Here is a 17,974-nt window from a genome sequence, read left to right as displayed (position 1 = left end):
TTCTGAGACTTAGTCCAGGAGAGAGGCATGGTCCAAGCACAGGACCAGGAGCCAGCCACCTCAGCTGTATTTATATAAATACCTTGGTAGCTGTATCTCTCACCACCACACTATATGAGCACCTCACAAAGAAACACTCCTGTGAGGTTTGGAAAAATTATCACCACCAGGGGAAATTGAGGCACAGAGACCTGAAGAGGCTGACGCAACATCATACAGGAAGTTTGTGGCAGAGCTGGGAATTGAACTTGCTCTGACATTGAATCTACTTCTTTGGGTAAGTTATTTAACTTATGTATCTTGTTTCCCCATTTATTAAAGAGGGAAATCAATATGGTAATGTACTGGTTAGTTTGCATATCTGTTCCACTGCCCTCTACTGGATGCAATCAGAAATGCATCACTGGCATAGGCTCTACAAGGCTAATACATAATGGAGACTCTCCTTTAGCTCTCGAGATAGGGGCCTGTGCTTTTGGTGCAAGAAGATCCAGGTTCAATTCCTGTTGATGTTATGATGTTCCAAATGCCCATGGAATGCAGGACAGCGATAACCGTGAAGACCTAGGTGGCTACAGATTTGTTACAATACTTAACTGACAGGAGTCTTGAGAGGATGAGCTAATATTTGTGCAGCACAATGAAAAAAGTACTGTTAAGTTTATTATTATATTCTACCATCCAGGTGTTCACAGTCTCATGTTATAGACCTTTAATTCATCTGACTGTTAAAAGGAACAATTATTTCCTCTAAGCCAATCATTATATGTTGTTATATTTTAAAACACGCTCAGTGTTTCTTCAGCTATGAATAGCTCTTTCCAGTAACTCCATAAAGTCAGTATAACAAAATCTAAAGAGAAACCAAATTGTTCCATAACAAAGAAAACACAGCTTGTAATGTGTTCACCTTCATTAGCAGCTTCTCTTTCTCGGTGTTTGGCATCAGCTTTGTCCAAGTAGGAGAAACTTGGCCTCAGTTGTAGAATGCCATGTAGTGGAGTTAGGTGAAGTTCACCTGAAAAATTACAAGTTATTTTCCAAGGCCTACAGTTGGCAATTTTCATTTTCCTATCACCTTTTGTAATGTCACAGTTTAAATTTAAGAAACAGATTTACTAAATTTAAATGTAAGATGAGACTCTTAAATGGAAGATTAATCCAGTGCTTAGTATTTCAAAGAGGTATCAGATTTGAACCCCTTGGTCCAAACCTGCCCCTACAATTTGCTTTTTGGTAGGATCCAAGCCTGGAAGAGGCTCATTTTCTGGATAACATATGGCTCAAACTCACATTTCACAAGGTCAGATGATCTGACAAGATTTCTGCCATTTATGGCCAAAAATGTCAGAACAGTTCACGAAAGATCAGTACTAATCCAATCCCAACCTGTGATTCAGCCTTGAAGCCCACCCGCAAGCTCACAGCCTAAACCGAGTCTGGAAATCAGTAATGCCTCTTTGTCCCTTCTCTAAATAAGTATCTCTGCCACAAACTGGAGAACAATACCCAGTGCTGGTTCCACAGCACCCCCTGGCTTTCCACACCAATAATGAGTATTTACATCATTATGACAACAGCAAACTCTGAATAAGGTGACATAAAAAATGTATATAATATCAATTTTAGGAAATTCTTGGGACATCAGTATTCCCAGAGGTTTTTAGAATATCAAGCAAGAGAGGGTTTGGGGAACAAATGAAGGAGCAGAATGTGTGGAGTAAGGGAGAACAGCAATAGAGAGCCAGAAGTGAATTTATATACAATATTACATAATATCCCCTTCAATGTACATGGTTTGAGGCTATAATTCAGTGGTAGAGTTCTGGTGGCATCTACAAGCCCGACTAACTGTTACCTTGTTTACAATGTCATTAGAACACCTTGATGGAATCTCAAGGACTTTAGAACACTCCAAGTAGTTAAGTTCTCCCTCATGGTAACTTATTTATAAGGAATTGACAGCCACTAAATAGGAACAGAGGCTGCTAGAGACAAAGAACACAGTTTTCTCATTTCAAACACCCTGCATATTTAAAAACTGGATTTGTTTCATAAGGTTGGGGGAAGAGAAAAAAATAACCTTTTCTATAGATAGCAGCAGCATAACGGGAAACGTTACTCGCAGCCTGTGAAGAGCAGAAAGTTTGTCTGTCCATCAGCTTCCTGTAAATAAATTAAACCTTTATGACTATAGTCGACAGATACCACAAAACATGCAAGTGTTAAAGGGCAGAAGCAAAGAGTTGTCGCTCTCTAAAATGAAGTAATTAAACTTGCCGGTCTTTTAAAAATACATATTTATATGTATATTTGCTGATCTCCCACCCTGCAGCATTATTTACTACGGGTACTGTGGAAGTTACAGCTCCTCAACTACAATGTTAACTATCCCATGTGCTCATTCAATTAGGGGCTCTTTAGAAAGTGCTGAGTGGTGGCTTCTCAGCTATCCAGAGAGGCCCTGCTGGAATTACACAGCAGAAGCCACTCAAGAGCATGGGGCACTGGAGCAGCTACTCTGCTACCTTGATCCTTCCTCTGGGAGAGCTACTGGGTTACATTAACAGCTACCAATGGCCCAGAGAGGCCATAATTCAGCAAAGTATTTAAGTTTGTGCTCAAGACTTATATATGTCCCCCATGTTTTGATGGCTCATGGCTAGAAATAGCATTGAGATACATTTATTTGGCTTAGATGTTGTTTTGCCATTTTTCCAAGGGGCTCAGGCATAACACTCTCCAATGGCAGAAAGTGCCACCAAGTTTAATTGCATACCTGCCCGAGTTTTATTTTTACCTGCTGTCATTATAAGCTACCCTTAGACTATGCAACCAAAAGAGATTAGATAGAAAAAAATATGCCTCTAATTTTCGCACATTCGACAGTAGTTTGCGAATAGTCACATTCGCTATTTCCCTGAATAGCCAGTCAGCCAGTTTCCCCTGGTGTTTGTGTGCATCCTTCATGATGCAACAGGGGAGCAAAAAACATTCTGAAAAATGGAACTGTAAAAAAATTCACAAAAATCAGTAGCAAGACTCAGGGACAGGTGAAATACCTGAACCTACTTTTAACTCTTTTTTTAAAAACTGAAAATTTCAAGTTGACAGTGTCTTTTAAAATGCAAAATGTACAGACCAAGATTTTAAAAAATGACTAGTGATTTTTGGGTGCCCAACCTTAGACACCATACTGTGGCTATATTTTTAGGGGGGGGGGGGGGGTGTTCAGCATTTCCTGAAAATTAAGCTCCTTAAAGCTGTCTTAAGTTGGGCACCCAAAAATTGACCAACCCCCTCCCCCTCCCCCCAATCACTAGTTACTTTTGAAAGTCTTGGCAACATATTTTAAAATGTCTCAATTTTTCCATATTTGGAAGAGGGCCTATTGTGAAAGTTAACCCTAATTGTAAGCTGAAATGTAAAAAGATGTCAGAATAACCTATAACTTTTTTTAGCCTGTGTGGGAATTTACCATGGAAAATAGGTCAAATTTTCAATAATGGTGTTATGAACAAGTGCAAAAAAAACAGAGAGAGACTAAATTAGTCCAAACAAACAAACTCACTCTACTGACACAATTCAAGGACTGTGCTGAGGTTGGACTTAATAAACCAAGATATGGGATCAGGAATTAATGGACCAAAATTGGTGTGAAGGATATAAAGCTAATTGATGGACAAAATAATGAGATGAACTATGCCACCCATTTTTCTCACCTTTGGGTTCTTAAAAAAGAAATGTTGGGGGGGGGGGGGGAATCTCTTTCCCCAGTGCATGCCAGCTCAACATCCCCCAGCTCCGCTAGTCTCATCCCACCTCACCTTCCCCAACCCCAGGGCAGAAGCAACAGACCAGACCAAAGGACATTCTTCCTGAGAGGAAGGCCAGCAGGCCTTACTCCTCCTTTAAGGAATCTTGTTTTTCACCTGGGAGTCCTGAAAGCCATTATATCATCATGACATCCAGCTCTCAGCCTATCAGTGGGGATACCTAACTGCCAGCACCACAGAGGCACCTAAGATTCTGTTCTGTTTCCCTTCTCTTTGTGTTACTTTCTGCCTGCGCCCGCAATTCCTATCTCTCGCGGTTTTCCACTGAATCCTAAACTGCACTACATCAGCAAAAAAAGAGATGAGATGTCCATAGCCCTGTCTTGTCTAAGGAGAAATGACCCAATCAGACGACATCCCTGACCTGAATGTGAATCAGGGTCCAGGCACTAGGTGTCATGGTCACCTTACAGCCAAAGTATCCATTCACAATTGACCAGTCAGCTGGTGTTCCAAAAACACCAACAAAAGCTGTATTTCCCCCACCTTTTCTATCCTGCCTCTTCTCCACCTTGCATCTGTCTGTTTGTTAAACACAGGAGAAGTGAATATCCTTTGCACATCAGGACTGACAGTAAAATTAAACCTTCCTTTTAATCAAAGAACGGTTATTAACGAAAATAAGACTGATATTTTGTCTGCAAAAGGAGAGAGACTTTAATACGTTTTATTTAAGTCTGTTTTGCAGTGTCATTCCATTTCAGTTTCAATATAAATGTCTGTTTTAATTTCTTCTTCTTCCTTGTGTTCGATCAATAAACTTTCAAATTAACAAGGCATGGTTTTGGGTGTTTGCTAGAAACTGAGTAAGCCAAGGCCTCTGTAGAGAAAACCCAAAACCTAAGTGTCACTGTTTTAATGCTGAACAGAGAAGGAGTTTATAAACACCTTTAACTTTTTTGGTCCTTGAAATCATTACAACAGGCCTTCAGATTGCATATTTGCTTGCTCTGCCCCTTCCCTAAAAGCTTGGTGGGAAAGCTGACCATCTACTAGAAAAGAATGTCAGAGCAAAGAGGATACCTACGAGGAATAGGTACTAGTTTCATCTGTGCAGGTACCATCCACATTGAGAGCGATCTGTTCTCCTTTGCTGCGACAGTAGTTGGGATTCAAAGTATCAATGGCCATTTCAAGTTCAACCTAATCACCAATAATTAAGAAAGCACCAATAGTTAGCATAGCGTAATCACCAAATATTCATCCATCTTCAACCAACCTTAGGTTTGTCTCACAAAGACGAACATATGTTTAACATTATGCCTACAAGCAGCCCCGTTAAAGTCAATAGGACAAATCACCTACATAAGATCAAGCAGGTGCTTGAGTCTCTGCAGGACTGTCATGCTGTATATCAGTGTCATTTGCAGACGCCCAACGAAAGCTACTGTATTTGCGCTGTACTTCAGGAACGGCTTTTGAAGATGTATCATTAACACTGTAGGTGGAGTGTTATTGAATTCAAGACTCTCCCTTTACATCAGCAATTTTTTTTTCTGAAAATAGCACACACAACACGCTGAGAGTTACAGCTGCCCAAGCCCTGCCGCTCTCAACGTTATGTCAGCAAATCTATTACAAGGCACCTTCTTTAGGTGTTCTTCTCACACTCCTTTCCAGTGCGTCATACCCAAGTATAGGTGGATGTTTAATGGTCAAACTCTGCCTCTCAAAAGCAGCTCATAATTCTCATCGACATCAATAGAAATATACATAGCCACTGGAGGGCAGAATTTGGGCATTATGTCTGAGGTTTTAAATGGGATTTAGAGGAACAATTAATGGGAGTGGAGAGCCTAAGTGCCCTTAGGCAGTCTTGAAAACAATTTTTTTTTTTTTTTTGCGTGTGTGTTTGTGTTATTACTAGGTTGTCAGACAGCTTTGTGTAAGAATACCACGGCCCCCTTCCCTCTCTCTGGTCCCCTTCCATCTCTCCTGCCACCAGGTCTATTCAGAAATTCTGAAGCCCAATGCATTTCCGCAAGATTTGGGCAATGAAACACCATACTATGTTCCATCTAGTGGCAAAAGAGCCCCGTTCTGATCTTACAGTGGTTTTATGTCAGTGTAATTCCATTGGCTTCAGTGGAGTTACTCCTGATTTATAACTATGTGAGAGGAGAATCCGGTTGCATATGGCTCCTTGCAGAGCGTGGGCCTGACCCTGCAAGCTTCCAGAGGCATGTGGATCTCCCACAGATTTCAATAAGAGAGCTGCACAATAAGGGCCCTTTATCGAAACACAGACAGGGGAATTCTCCTTGGGAAAGGTCCATTAAACATTACAGCCTTGATTCTGACCTCACGCTAGCAATACATCTGTAACCTCATTGATTTCGAGAGTTACTCCTGATTTACACTTGCCTAAGTGAGAGCAGCACCAAGCCCTACCACTAATACTAAAATACAGAGCACGTCACCAGAACCCAAACATGCTCTAGAAATAAAGACATATGAAAAATGCTCTTTAAAATATGGATTATTAGCACAAGCATCCCCAACCTGAACTAGAATTATCACATGCTCAGCTACAATGGCTCTCAGGGGTGGGATTTTAGTATTTTTATACTAAAGGAGTATCCTCTGCATCCAGGGCTTTGGAGCTGTGCTCCGGCTCCGCTCCAGCTCCAGGCAAAAACCTGCAGCTCTACTGCTCCGGAGCTGCTCCGCGCTCCAGCTCCGGGCTCTGCTCCAAAGCCCTGTCTGCATCACTGCTTCACCCACTTCTCTACAAAGCAAACTCCATGCTGGAGAAAGCCCTCTTTAAAATTTCTCAAATACTCAAAGAACTAACCTAAGAGATGCAGTACCACAAATGGCTGCATCACCACAACAGCTGATTATTAATAATTATATGTATAGCGGTAGCACCTAGCAGCAGAGCACAATTCATATGTCCTAAGCACTAGCATTACATGATGACTAGCATTACATGATGCCCCACCTTTTGCTGCTTTGGTTTTATCTTTGCCGACAGATGCGTCACATCATCATACGTCATGGAAGCTGGACGAATAGGATACTAGAAAACAAAAATGTTTCACAGAGTGTCTTTCATGCAAAGTCTCAACATGCTTCACAAAAAATTTAACTAACTAACTATTCTCTTCCCCACCCCACTTATGTATACCTACTTCCCAGATGATTACAAGGCACAGAAGAATGACTTGATTGGTCTGGTGAGTCACTGGCAGAGCTGGGAAGAGGGCCCAGAAATCCAAACTCCCAGTCCTTTGCTCTAGCCACTACACAACACTCCCTACCAATGAACCATGATATATAGAATTTTTTATCCAAGAATCTCAAAGTGCTTTACAAAAAGGTGGGTGAGTATTAATATCCCCATTTCACAGAATGAAAAATGAGGCACTGAAAGATTAAGTGACTTGGCCAAGGTCTTCTAGGAATTCAGTAACCGAGTGAAGAATTCAAACCCAGGTCTCTCAACTCCCATTTCCCAGCTCTAATCACTAAGGGCAGGTCTTCACTACGGGGGGGGGGGGGGGGGGGGGGAGTTGATTTAAGATACGCTAATTCAGCTACGCGAATAGCGTAGCTGAATTCGACGTATCGGAGCCGACTTACCCTGCTGTGAGGACGGCGGCAAAATCGACCTCAGCGGCTCCCTGTCGACGGCACTTACTCCCACCTCCGCTGGTGGAGTAAGAGCGTTGATTCGGGGATCGATTGTCGCGTCCCGACGAAACGCGATAATTCGATCCCCGAGAAATCGATTTCTACCCGCCGATTCAGGCGGGTAGTGTAGACCTAGCTTAAGTGACTGCTTCCTCCATAACACACGGGAGATGTTTGCAGTGTTATTGTAGCTGAGTCAGACCCAGGATATTAGAGAGACAAACTGGATGAGGTAATATCTTTTATTGGACCAACTTCTTTTGGTAAAAGAGTGCTCTCATTAACTGGAATTATGAGCATAAATCTTAGGAGCATCAATACAGAGTTAAACTGCTTCATAGATGTATCAATTAATAATTTCAAAAGCAGAGAAGCCAAAATTCTTTTCAATACAGGGAGGTAAGCAACTCTCTCTACTACCCACTGCAGTTTCTCTTTCTCTGCCCTTTCACCAGCCATCCCTTCTTTTGGCACTATACTATGTGTTTGAATGGCCCAAGGCCTAAACAGGCCCACCTAAACCCAACGCTGAGCCAGGTCTGCAGCCCCATGCAAGAAACTACATTGGGAAATCCACCAAATGCTGCCACACTAGTCACAAACCCTTGCACTGCCAATAGGTGCTAACACACAGGAAACAGCATAGCAAGTGAAACTGCCCAGTATCACCCAGTAGAAGTCATACTAGGGCAGGGGCGGGCAAACTTTTTGGCCTGAGGGCCGCATCGGGTTTCATAAATTGTATGGAGGGCCGGTTAGGGAAGGGGGTCGTGGCCTAGCCCCCACCTCCTATCTGCACCCCTCCCCCCCAGCACTCCTGCCCCATCCAACCTCCCCTGTTCCCTGACTGCCCCTCTGGGACCCCTGCCCCATCCACACACCCCCGCTCCCTATCCCTAGACCACCGCCACCCCATCCAACTCCTCCTCTCATTCCCGACGGCCCCACCAGGACTTCTGCCCCATCCAACCCCCCCACTCCTTCCTGACTGCCCCCCCGGGATCCCTGCCCCCATTCAACCCCTTGTCCGTCCCCCCCGACCCCATCCACACTCCGCCCCTGACCACCAGCCCAAACTCTCCTGCCCTCTATCCAACCCCCCCGCTCCGTGCTCCCTTACTGTGCTGCCTGAAGCACCGGTGGCTGGCGGCGCTACAGCTACGCCGCCCGGCTGGAGCCGGGCCACGCCACCGTCACCACGCAGCACAGAGACCGGGTCAGGCTGAGCTCCTGGGGCAGCGCAGCTGCAGAGCCTAGAGCTCCACCGCCCAGAGCATTGTGCCAGCAGCGGAGCAAACAGGCTGAGTCTGCAGGGGAGGGAGGACAGCAGGGGAGGGGCTGGGGGCGAGCCTCCCTGGTTAGGAGCTCGGGGGCCAGGCAGGACGGTCCCGCGGGCCAGATGTGGCTCGTGGGACATAGTTTGCCCACCTCTGTACTAGGGCATGCTAGGAGCTGTTAGGATCTATGTTAACATTAAGAGAAGTTACTGCTTTATGAAATAATTATTCTTTAAAAATTATATCCAAGAAGTCATCTGGAATACCTGGAACATATACAGCTTCTCCGACAGGCTTTTGGCCAGGTACACGTCAATCTAACAAAGCAAAAGAAACAAGTTTAACCAGACTGAAAGCTACGATTACTGATGCCCTCAGACTACTGAAAATGCAGCCATCTGTTCTCAAGTTACTAGAGCTGGGAGAAACTTGCCTCGTTTAGGGTTTCACTATGAATGCTGAACCTAAGTCAGGACCATGAATCTTTTGGCAAACCCAACCTCTGCTAATTTTCCACACGAAACTCAGCAATTTTGTATATTTTTGCCATGACACAAGGCAGAGGTCAGTGGCTTTGGCTGAGTGTTGGGGGTCTCTCAAAGCAAACTCAGGGCATGGCCAACACACCTCTCCTGGGACAAGGGAAAATGATTCTCATTGGGGTTTGTGTGAACCTAATACCATAGTATCACACAGCTCTAGAAGAAACTCATGTGTCTCTTTGCTAATAGTGAATGTAAGGTGAGTATCTAACTAATACCATTTCATAAAGGCAAAATTAAAAATGAGAGATGAGATGAACATGCTCAGAACACCATATCTGTCCCATTACCAGCTCTTTGCCACAAATACCTAGAATTTATGGAGGTTTTATGAATATCACAAGTGGGCACTGCCACAGAATGGCAGCCATTTTGGGAACTTATGTGGTCCTGTCAGCTCCCACTCCTGCTGGCCACATCCCCTCCCTGAATACCTTCCTTTTCCTGGCACCTTCATAGTGGCCCTTATGTATGAATTCACATCAAAAATCAATAGGACACCACAGCCACTATGATGATCCTTTTAAAAGCAGAATGGACCAAAACTCCTTTCAGAGTAGAACCAGAACTCAACTGTTTGTTTTAGCAGGAGCAGTGAACACATTTACCAGTAATTTCATTTTTATAAGCTTCTAATCCAGAAGAGTAATTCTATTTAAAATTGTTCTAACTTTCCAAAGTGAAATTTAGTGCACATGAAAGATGCCAGATGATAAATCTGGAGACTGATCCTGTATTTATCCACGGAACAGATAAAGCAGTGATGCTAGCTTCAAAATGCTGACCCATCAATGTTTCTCATCCCTGACTTGGAACACAACCCCAGGGGTCAAAGGCTAGAACAGTTCTCCATGCCAGGTCTGCCCACAAGAGTGCCAATTTATTTTGGCAATGAGGATACCTGTACACTTGATCCTGGGTTCAGACCACCTATTTCCTTCAGGTACTGTAGGTTTTTGAGCATCAGATGCCAGTTAAACCCAGGGAAACATTCTTCCAGAGTGCAAAAGGCTAAGAAAAACAAATTTCAAGAAAACCATACACTCACTAATGACCCAATGTAAATTTACCTCTTGTATAATTGGGTCATCTTCTTCATTTGCCATGCTAAAATGGGAAAAGCAATGTTTCAGGTCCTTCCTTAGCACAATCTGAAAGAGAGGAAAAGTACTGTATCAAGGATGGTTTTGTAAGAGCTATAGTTCCCCCATTCATAATTTCTATCTTGTGTACCATGTGCAGCCTAGGATCTTTCCTTGTTCACACTGTTTGAGTTCCTTTCAATTGAAGGGAATTTTATTTTTTGGAAAGCATATTATGGGGAATAAATTTGTGTGGTCTTATTTCTTCCTTCCTCTTTTGCTGGCTATGACACTTTTGTACAGTATGTATTTTAATTAGGCTTGGCAGAATTCAATTTTTTTCCTAATGTTGACAATTAATATTGATTGTTATTTAAGATTTTTTTTTTATTTTTAAACTATTTTTATTTTACAGTTGCAGGAAATGAGGGGGAGATAGGACCAGGATTCGGACAGCACTGACAGTGGGGCTGCAGGGGGCTCCCTGCACGGCCAAGGGGCCCAAGACACCAGGGCACAAGGTGAGGGGAAGGCTGTGGTCCTGGCCTTGTACAGCAGAGACCCACAGCCAGGACTACAAAGGCGACAACAAAACCCTTGCTGCGGGTTGCTGCTGAACAGTTCCTGTCCAGGGACAGCTCCTAAACTCCTGGCTGGTGAGTGCGTGAATGGGACCATGACAGCAGAGCTGCACTGGTTCCCAGCATGGCTGCAAGGCTGGTGATCTCTGATGGTGCAAGGTGTGGAAGAAGCTGTGGTCTTGGTCAGGGCCGCCAAGAGCGGGTTCGGGCCCCGGTGAAAAAATATTTTTGGGCCTCCAGCAAGGGTGGACTGGCTAAACAGGGCCAACGGGGGGGGAGCCAGGCCCCCTTCCGGACCATCGGGCCCCGGTAATTTGTACTGGCTTCCCACCCCCTCGTCGGCCCTGATCTTGGTGGGTCAAAGCAGAGACCCTCTGGCCAGGGCTATGAGGAGGGGGGCAAGTCCTGGCTGCAGAGGAGGATACCCTGCTATGGAACAGCTCCTGACTGGGGACAGAGCCATTCAGTAGCAAGGTGGCTTCCCCCACAGCCAAGGGCTCAAACTCCTCCTCATCACAGTGCTGGCCTGGGATGGTCTCTGCTTCACCAGGCCAGGATTGCAGCGTTCCCCACAACTTATGCCTCCAAGGATCATGTATCATTATCCCTGTGGCCATGCAGGGAGCCTGCTGAAGCCCCACTGTCATGGGATTGAGGCTGTGACAGCAGAGCTGCAGAGGGTGCCCTGCACTGCCACTGGAGAAGTGACAGCAGAGCCCTGCCGGTGCAAGAGGTGGGGGGGAGGCTGCACTCCAAATGACTGTTACCCTCCCACCAACTGTTACGGATTGATATTTTTTTCATCTATTTCAGGGCATCAGCTGAAATCGACATTTACTGATGTCTCTCGATTTATATCGAATTCTGCCAAGCCTAATTTTAGGTTATGAATGCATTGTAACTGACTGGCACATGGACAGTGCACTGCATAAATGTCCAGTATGTATTTACCGCACTTCAGATGGTAGGAAATTAAAAACTAACATGTTTGAATGAGAATTCTCAGTCTGACACACATTTCTCAGCCTCTCTTTTGTGCCTCTGAAAATATCTGCAGCCCAAGGTCTTACCACCTTGCATCTCTGATCTTATCAACCCAAATGTACCTCATGCAATTGTGCAAGGAGAATTAATTGTGTGTGTCGAAAGGAGCAAAGCAAGACCAGGGACAGAAAATGAGTGTTCTCAGCAAGCTTCCCCCCAAAAGAGAGGCAATGATAAAATGACACTTCCAAAGATATCATTCAAGTTCCTATTCTGCAAGATACTGAGCTCCCTCTGCTCCCGTTTAAGTTACCAAAAGTTAAAAAAAGTCTTCAGCACCTGGTAGCATCTGGCCCTTACTGAACATGAATGTTTATGGGTGGCCACCTGAGGGGAATCAGAGTTAAGACCTTGAGCTCAGCAGAGATCTCCAGGCTGGCATAGTCATGGAGGGCTGTTGATGGGCTGTGGAAGGAGCCAGGGCCCAGCTCCACAAAAGGATTTAGATGCCCAAACCACTGGACTACAGTGGACTCTCTTGCCCAAGGACTATGTAAGTATTTATCCACAGTGAATCAGTCATTGGGCCAGAGAGAGAGAGAGACGCTGTAGTCCAGGGCTCTGGGCACCCACTTGGGAGGTGAGAGACCCAGAGTCCAGTCCCTCTGCTCCAATCACTCATTCTTCATCCTCAGTGGAGCAGCTTGGACAGGACAGTGAGGAAGCCCCACATCAAGCTATCCTACAGCCCAGTGGTTAGAGAGATAGGAGATCCCGTTCCAATCCTTTCTTCCCCTCTACCAAGGAGAGGGTGGGGATTGAACCTGTAGCCCCCAAATCCCAGACAAGTGCTCTAACCACTGGGCTAGAAGTTATAGTGTTGGAGGGGCAGCACTACCTCCTCCTCCGGCTGTTTTGTGCAGAGTGAAGCAGACACCTCACTCGTTCCCAGAAGACACCCCATAGGCATCTAAACTGCCAGGTGGCAAGTTCCTGTTTGTGGATTGCTAAGCAGAGATAGGCGCCTATCTCAGAGAGGGGCATGGCTTAGCCCACCATCATCAGCATCTCCCACTGGCTAGTTTAGGCAGCTCCCCACCTACCGTGCTGGCTTTTGTGGATCCCATTGTAAGGCCCTTATCTCTCCCCATTCATTGGCCCTAACTCAGGCTTTGTGGATCGCCCTGTTCCTGTGATTTTCTTCACAACTCCGATGCTGTGCATTGAAATGCACAAGTCTCATTGTAGATCAGGGCCCTCAAATGGAGCAATGACTGTCTCTCCAACACCATAAACAAAATAAGCAAGGTTTACAAATTATTTAGGCTGCCATCGCAATAGAACATGTTTAATTAATCCAATAGTTATCAATAAATGGCAGCCCACAGCGGCCTCTATCAGTCTGACAGGGCGCATGGTAGCCTCAAATCAATAAAGGAAGTTTTAAAAATTAACAAATAAAGTTTAAAGAAAATCCTATCCAAATTGGAATTACCACCCCTGGCAACCCTCTAATCCCCAGGCCATGGGACTTCCTGTGTATCCTGTGCCTCTGGAAAGAGGTTGTGTCCAAGATCACATTGCTGATCATGCAAATATACCATGGGTAAAAGCAAGATACTAAGAGTGTGCATGACTATAGTCATTTTCATCAATTACATGTGGGCACACATTGTTCATATATTTTAATGGCAGGTTTAATATGCTCCAATTTACCTGGAAGTTTATAATCCTAAAAGGTCACATTAATAAGTATGATTATTTACCTAACGTTTCAGGAGTCCTGATCACCTGTGGTCATTAAAGATCCCATAGTGCTTGGGCATTAACTCCAACATCCTGGCAAAAATTCAACTCAGGTAACTACATTCAGTTTACTTACATTGCCTCTGCAGTTTCAACTGCATACAGCATTCTATATTCTTCACTTCATGTCTAAACTGCTGTGTAGTGTAGTTCTACAATGTTAAACGGCTGCCACTTTCCACTCCAGAAGTGGCTGCATTTCAGTCCTAGGATACTTGAGCCCACTATATCTCTTACTTGTCTCAACACTATTTGAGACTTTACTACTTAATATTTGACATATTTTCAAATGTTACAGAAATACAAAATGTTCATGATCATTCTGTATTCTCAGTTACTGTATTCTTAATTAATTGGAGTCTTCTTGGCACAACTGTCAGCATGTGGTATAAAATTAAAATGGTGACTATTGGATCAGATTATCAGAAACAGGATTCTTTTGAGAAGTATAAGCATGAGTGTACATTTTACAGAATTAGAAATGAATATTTCTTTTCCGCTTACCCCAGCTCACGGAGTGACTCAGTTACTAGTGAAAACAACAGATAATGAAGACATCAACTTTCCAATTCCTTTAAGGATAAAAGATGTCTAGAGGGTTGCTTTAAATAGAGTATCAGAATGGCAAGCATATGAACAGGAGGCATTGTTACCTGATACAGCTTATAATATTCATACAACTTTCTACAATGAAGGAAATTAAATGGAATTAGATTCAGGCATTTAGTATGGGAAGACATACAGACAGGTCTGAGAGAGACCTTTTCAGTAGAAATACATTACCCAGAAGAAGAGTTCATGAACCGTGGAAAGAGTAATAGAATGAAATTAAGATAAACACTGGGAGAAAAAGCATACAACTTACAATTTAGTAGATGGCTCAAATAATTTTAGGTAGCTTTTGGATTGCTAAAGGGACTTCCATCTATAGAGCTCATTGTTATTAGTTAGTTAAGCTTCAAAACACCCTAAACACCTGTAGGTAATACATACGAAGCTCTAACTTGGCCTACCAGTGAAACACTGCTAACTGGGATGGAATGAAGTAGCTGGTTAACAGCCTCCCAATTTAGAACAACTGAAGAATATTCTATCCAATTTAAACTGCAAGTTTAGCCAGGATATCGGGGTAACACATCTATTCGCATTCTTATAAAAATGCCATGGGATCTTAAATGGCCACAAGTGGAGTCAGTTTTTTCTGGTGTATCATGGGGTCATGGTATGGACAAGGATGAGAACCGCTGTCCTAATAATGTACTGAAGCTCTGACTCATTATCAATAAAGAGGGAAGTGTGACATTTTCTGAATTACCAATGTCACATCCTGTAGCACCCAGGTTTTTCTTAGAGGTCTCTCATTCAAACACTGGCCCTGACCCTGATTAGTTTATGTTCAGCACCAGGGCTGGCTTTATGAACTGCGAATACCCGGCATTGGTATTCGAATACCCGGCGGTGATCCAGGGCTTCGGCGACGGGGGGTCCGCTCCGGGTCTTCAGCGGCATTTCGGCAGTGCTGGGGGGGGGGGGAGGGGTCCTTCAGTGCCGCGGACGACCCGGAGCGTACCCCCCGCTGCTGACGTGCCGCGGAAGACCCGGAGCGGACCACCGCCGGGTGAGTAAAAAAAAAATTAAAAAGCTCCGGGCCCTCTTAGGCACGGGGCCCGATTCCCGGGAATCGGACTAAAGCCGGCCCTGTTCAGCACAGAGCCTATGCTGGTTTGAAAACTGCAGAAAGACAACTGAACTGAACGTTTACAAGGTTCTTTACTTCACCTCTTCCTCCTTTTGCCCATCCATTAATAGTTCCACAAAACCACATTCTGTTAATTAACCAAAACATTGGGACCTTCTGTGTTCCAAGACGTCTATTTCCAGTTAGGCTACTACAGCCAGGCAGGCTAATGTAATCAGGATTTAAAGAGGCTGCACTGTAAGCTACATTATGCATGCATCACCTTTTAAAACCTTAACATTTCCATAAATATCATTTGTGTACAAAGTGTTAAACCTGTTCTTTCAGCATCAGGTTAGATGGATGAATACAATCAGCAAATAACTTCCCTCTAACGACAGCATAAGTGATTAAAACAAACTCAGTACATAGAGTAGGTCACCTGGTCAATGAGTCAGTGAAAGCTCCATGTCACAGGCACACAGTACCCAGCAACTGCTGAGACAGGCTGGATCCTCATACAGGCCGCCACTCTCTCCCGGCATAGAGGGGATTTTTAATTATTATTTTTGGCAACTTGTAAACCTACTTCCTCCCAGCACAATGATACCAGTAAACAGGGGAGGAAAGGCAAGCTCAAAATCTTCAGCCAGGATTTAAAATACAGGTTCAAATTATTGATTGCAAAAATCCTGCTCTGAGCAAGAATGACTTGGTAACTTGTTAGGAGACAAATTTATTTGGGCATAAGCTTTCGTGGGCTAGAACCCACTTCATCGGATGCATGCACTGGAAAATACAGTAGGACGATATATACACCCATTTTTTCATGTTTTTGTGTATATATCGTCCTACTGTATTTTCCAGTGCATGCATCCGATGAAGTGGGTTCTAGCCCACGAAAGCTTATGCCCAAATAAATTTTAGTCTCTTTAAGGTGCCACAAGTACTCCTGTTCTTTTTGCTGATACAGACTAACTCGGCTACCACTCTGAAACCTGTTATGAGACAGGATGCAGTGCTCTTTCTAAATAAGCCACAAAACAGATGGCCAGAAAGAGATGCATGTACTTCTGCAATTCACCAATCACTCTACCAGGATAGTGGGAGTAGTTGGAAGGAGTGGGGATTATCAAACTCTGCTAACTTTTGGGGGGTTGGGGAATAAGCCTCCCCAACGAGATGGCTGATGTAACCACATAACCTCAGGGAGCAGAGATTCCAAAACCTCACATTAAATCCGACTCTCTCATATTTCTGGGATACTTTGAGGGCAAAGAGGGTGCCAACTCTTTTTTTTTAATCCTTGCTTCGAACATAACTAGCCTTTGGTGTCAGGCTGCGACTGAGATGGCTGATGTAACCATGCAGCAATCTCAGGGAGAGCAGTCTGCAAACCACACACAGAAGAGAGGCAGGAAAAAAAGAAGAGTATAAGTAAACAATGTGAATTTGTTCAGTCACCCCTCGAATCAGGCAAACTCCTCCCGCGGGGGGGCTTCGCAGCACACACCCAGCCCCTGGCCCTGACCAGCTATTCCCAGAGCCCACTCTCCAGGCGCTTTTTACGTGCAATGAGTTCAGACTCCTCGGAGAGTTTTTAGCTCATGCTCAGGATTTGCAGCAGGCAGAGCGCACCCCAGCCCAGGCCTTGCTGAGGAACGCGCCCCACAGCAGCTGCAACGCCCTGTGCAGCCCTAGGGCGTGGGGCAGGGACAGTGGACCACACATGCTCCCCCTACCTCGTGGCGCGGACTCCAGGGGCAGAGGAGGCCACCGATCCCCCCCTTCGGCGTGTTGCAATGTGTGTGCAGGTCCCGGGGGCTCTCATGCAGCAGCCATGTTGATGTAACTCCAGCAGCAGACACGTGGGGAGACTAGTTCCTCCTCTTACCCACAATGCTTCCCAGGCGGGGATAAGCTTCTCAGTTTAGCAGCAGGCGGCGCTGTGCGATCCCTATTTTCCCTGCAAAACACGGAGGCACAAAAACGTTGTGGCAGCGGTGGGATTCGAACCCACGCCCCCGAAGAGACTGGAGCCTTAATCCAGCGCCTTAGACCGCTCGGCCACGCTACCTACATGTACAAAAGTGGCTTGTATGCTTTATTCATCTCAGCTCTTCTTCTTTTTTTGGTTGCTTTTTGTAATTATCTGGTGCATGCTCAGTTATGGAGTGGTCTTTTACACAGCGATGAAGGGCTGAGCCCTTGCTTCCGTTAAGATCCTTTTTCAGAGGGTAAGCTAGTCAGATACATGGTTAAGCTCAAAGCAATTAAGATAGTAAACAATAATATGAATTAGCCATAGGTACTAACAGTTAAGTATAGTTAATCCGTATTTTTGCATTTACATTGCATTAATTAGAGGAATTATTCCAGAGCCCTAAGCAGATGGAAGTTCGGGAGGGATGTCCCAATCTCATTAATAATGTGGACATTCCACTGTTCCAATGTGGCACCAAGCTGAGGCAATGGAACATCACAATTCTGTCAAGCCTTCACAGAACAATATCCCGGTACAGCATTGTAATGTGATGTCATAATACATATCA

General features: G+C 44.6%; 1 protein-coding gene and 1 non-coding gene across 2 annotated transcripts in view; both read right to left on the bottom strand.

The window, feature by feature from the left end:
- POLR3E (RNA polymerase III subunit E) overlaps positions 1–17,275 on the bottom strand; it is a 38,368-nt gene extending 21,093 nt beyond the window's left edge. Inside the window, exons 1-7 of the mRNA XM_054041193.1 lie at positions 17,165–17,275; positions 10,362–10,442; positions 9,016–9,066; positions 6,781–6,858; positions 4,864–4,979; positions 2,084–2,166; positions 911–1,018 (exon numbers count right to left, since the gene is read on the bottom strand). Coding sequence (XP_053897168.1) covers positions 911–1,018; positions 2,084–2,166; positions 4,864–4,979; positions 6,781–6,858; positions 9,016–9,066; positions 10,362–10,397 — 472 coding nt within the window. The 5' untranslated portion in view covers positions 10,398–10,442; positions 17,165–17,275. The remainder of the gene's footprint in view (positions 1–910; positions 1,019–2,083; positions 2,167–4,863; positions 4,980–6,780; positions 6,859–9,015; positions 9,067–10,361; positions 10,443–17,164) is intronic.
- Positions 17,276–17,417: 142 nt separating this feature from the next.
- TRNAL-AAG (transfer RNA leucine (anticodon AAG)) lies at positions 17,418–17,499 on the bottom strand. The gene has a single exon. It is a non-coding gene; the product is annotated as a tRNA-Leu (tRNA).
- Between the last annotated feature and the right edge of the window lie 475 nt (positions 17,500–17,974).

Source organism: Malaclemys terrapin, chromosome 10 (genome assembly GCF_027887155.1).
Source record: "Malaclemys terrapin pileata isolate rMalTer1 chromosome 10, rMalTer1.hap1, whole genome shotgun sequence".
NCBI classification, from domain to species: domain Eukaryota; kingdom Metazoa; phylum Chordata; order Testudines; family Emydidae; genus Malaclemys; species Malaclemys terrapin.
Note: the sequence above shows the minus strand (reverse complement) of the source record. Positions and strands in the feature narration are given on the sequence as shown.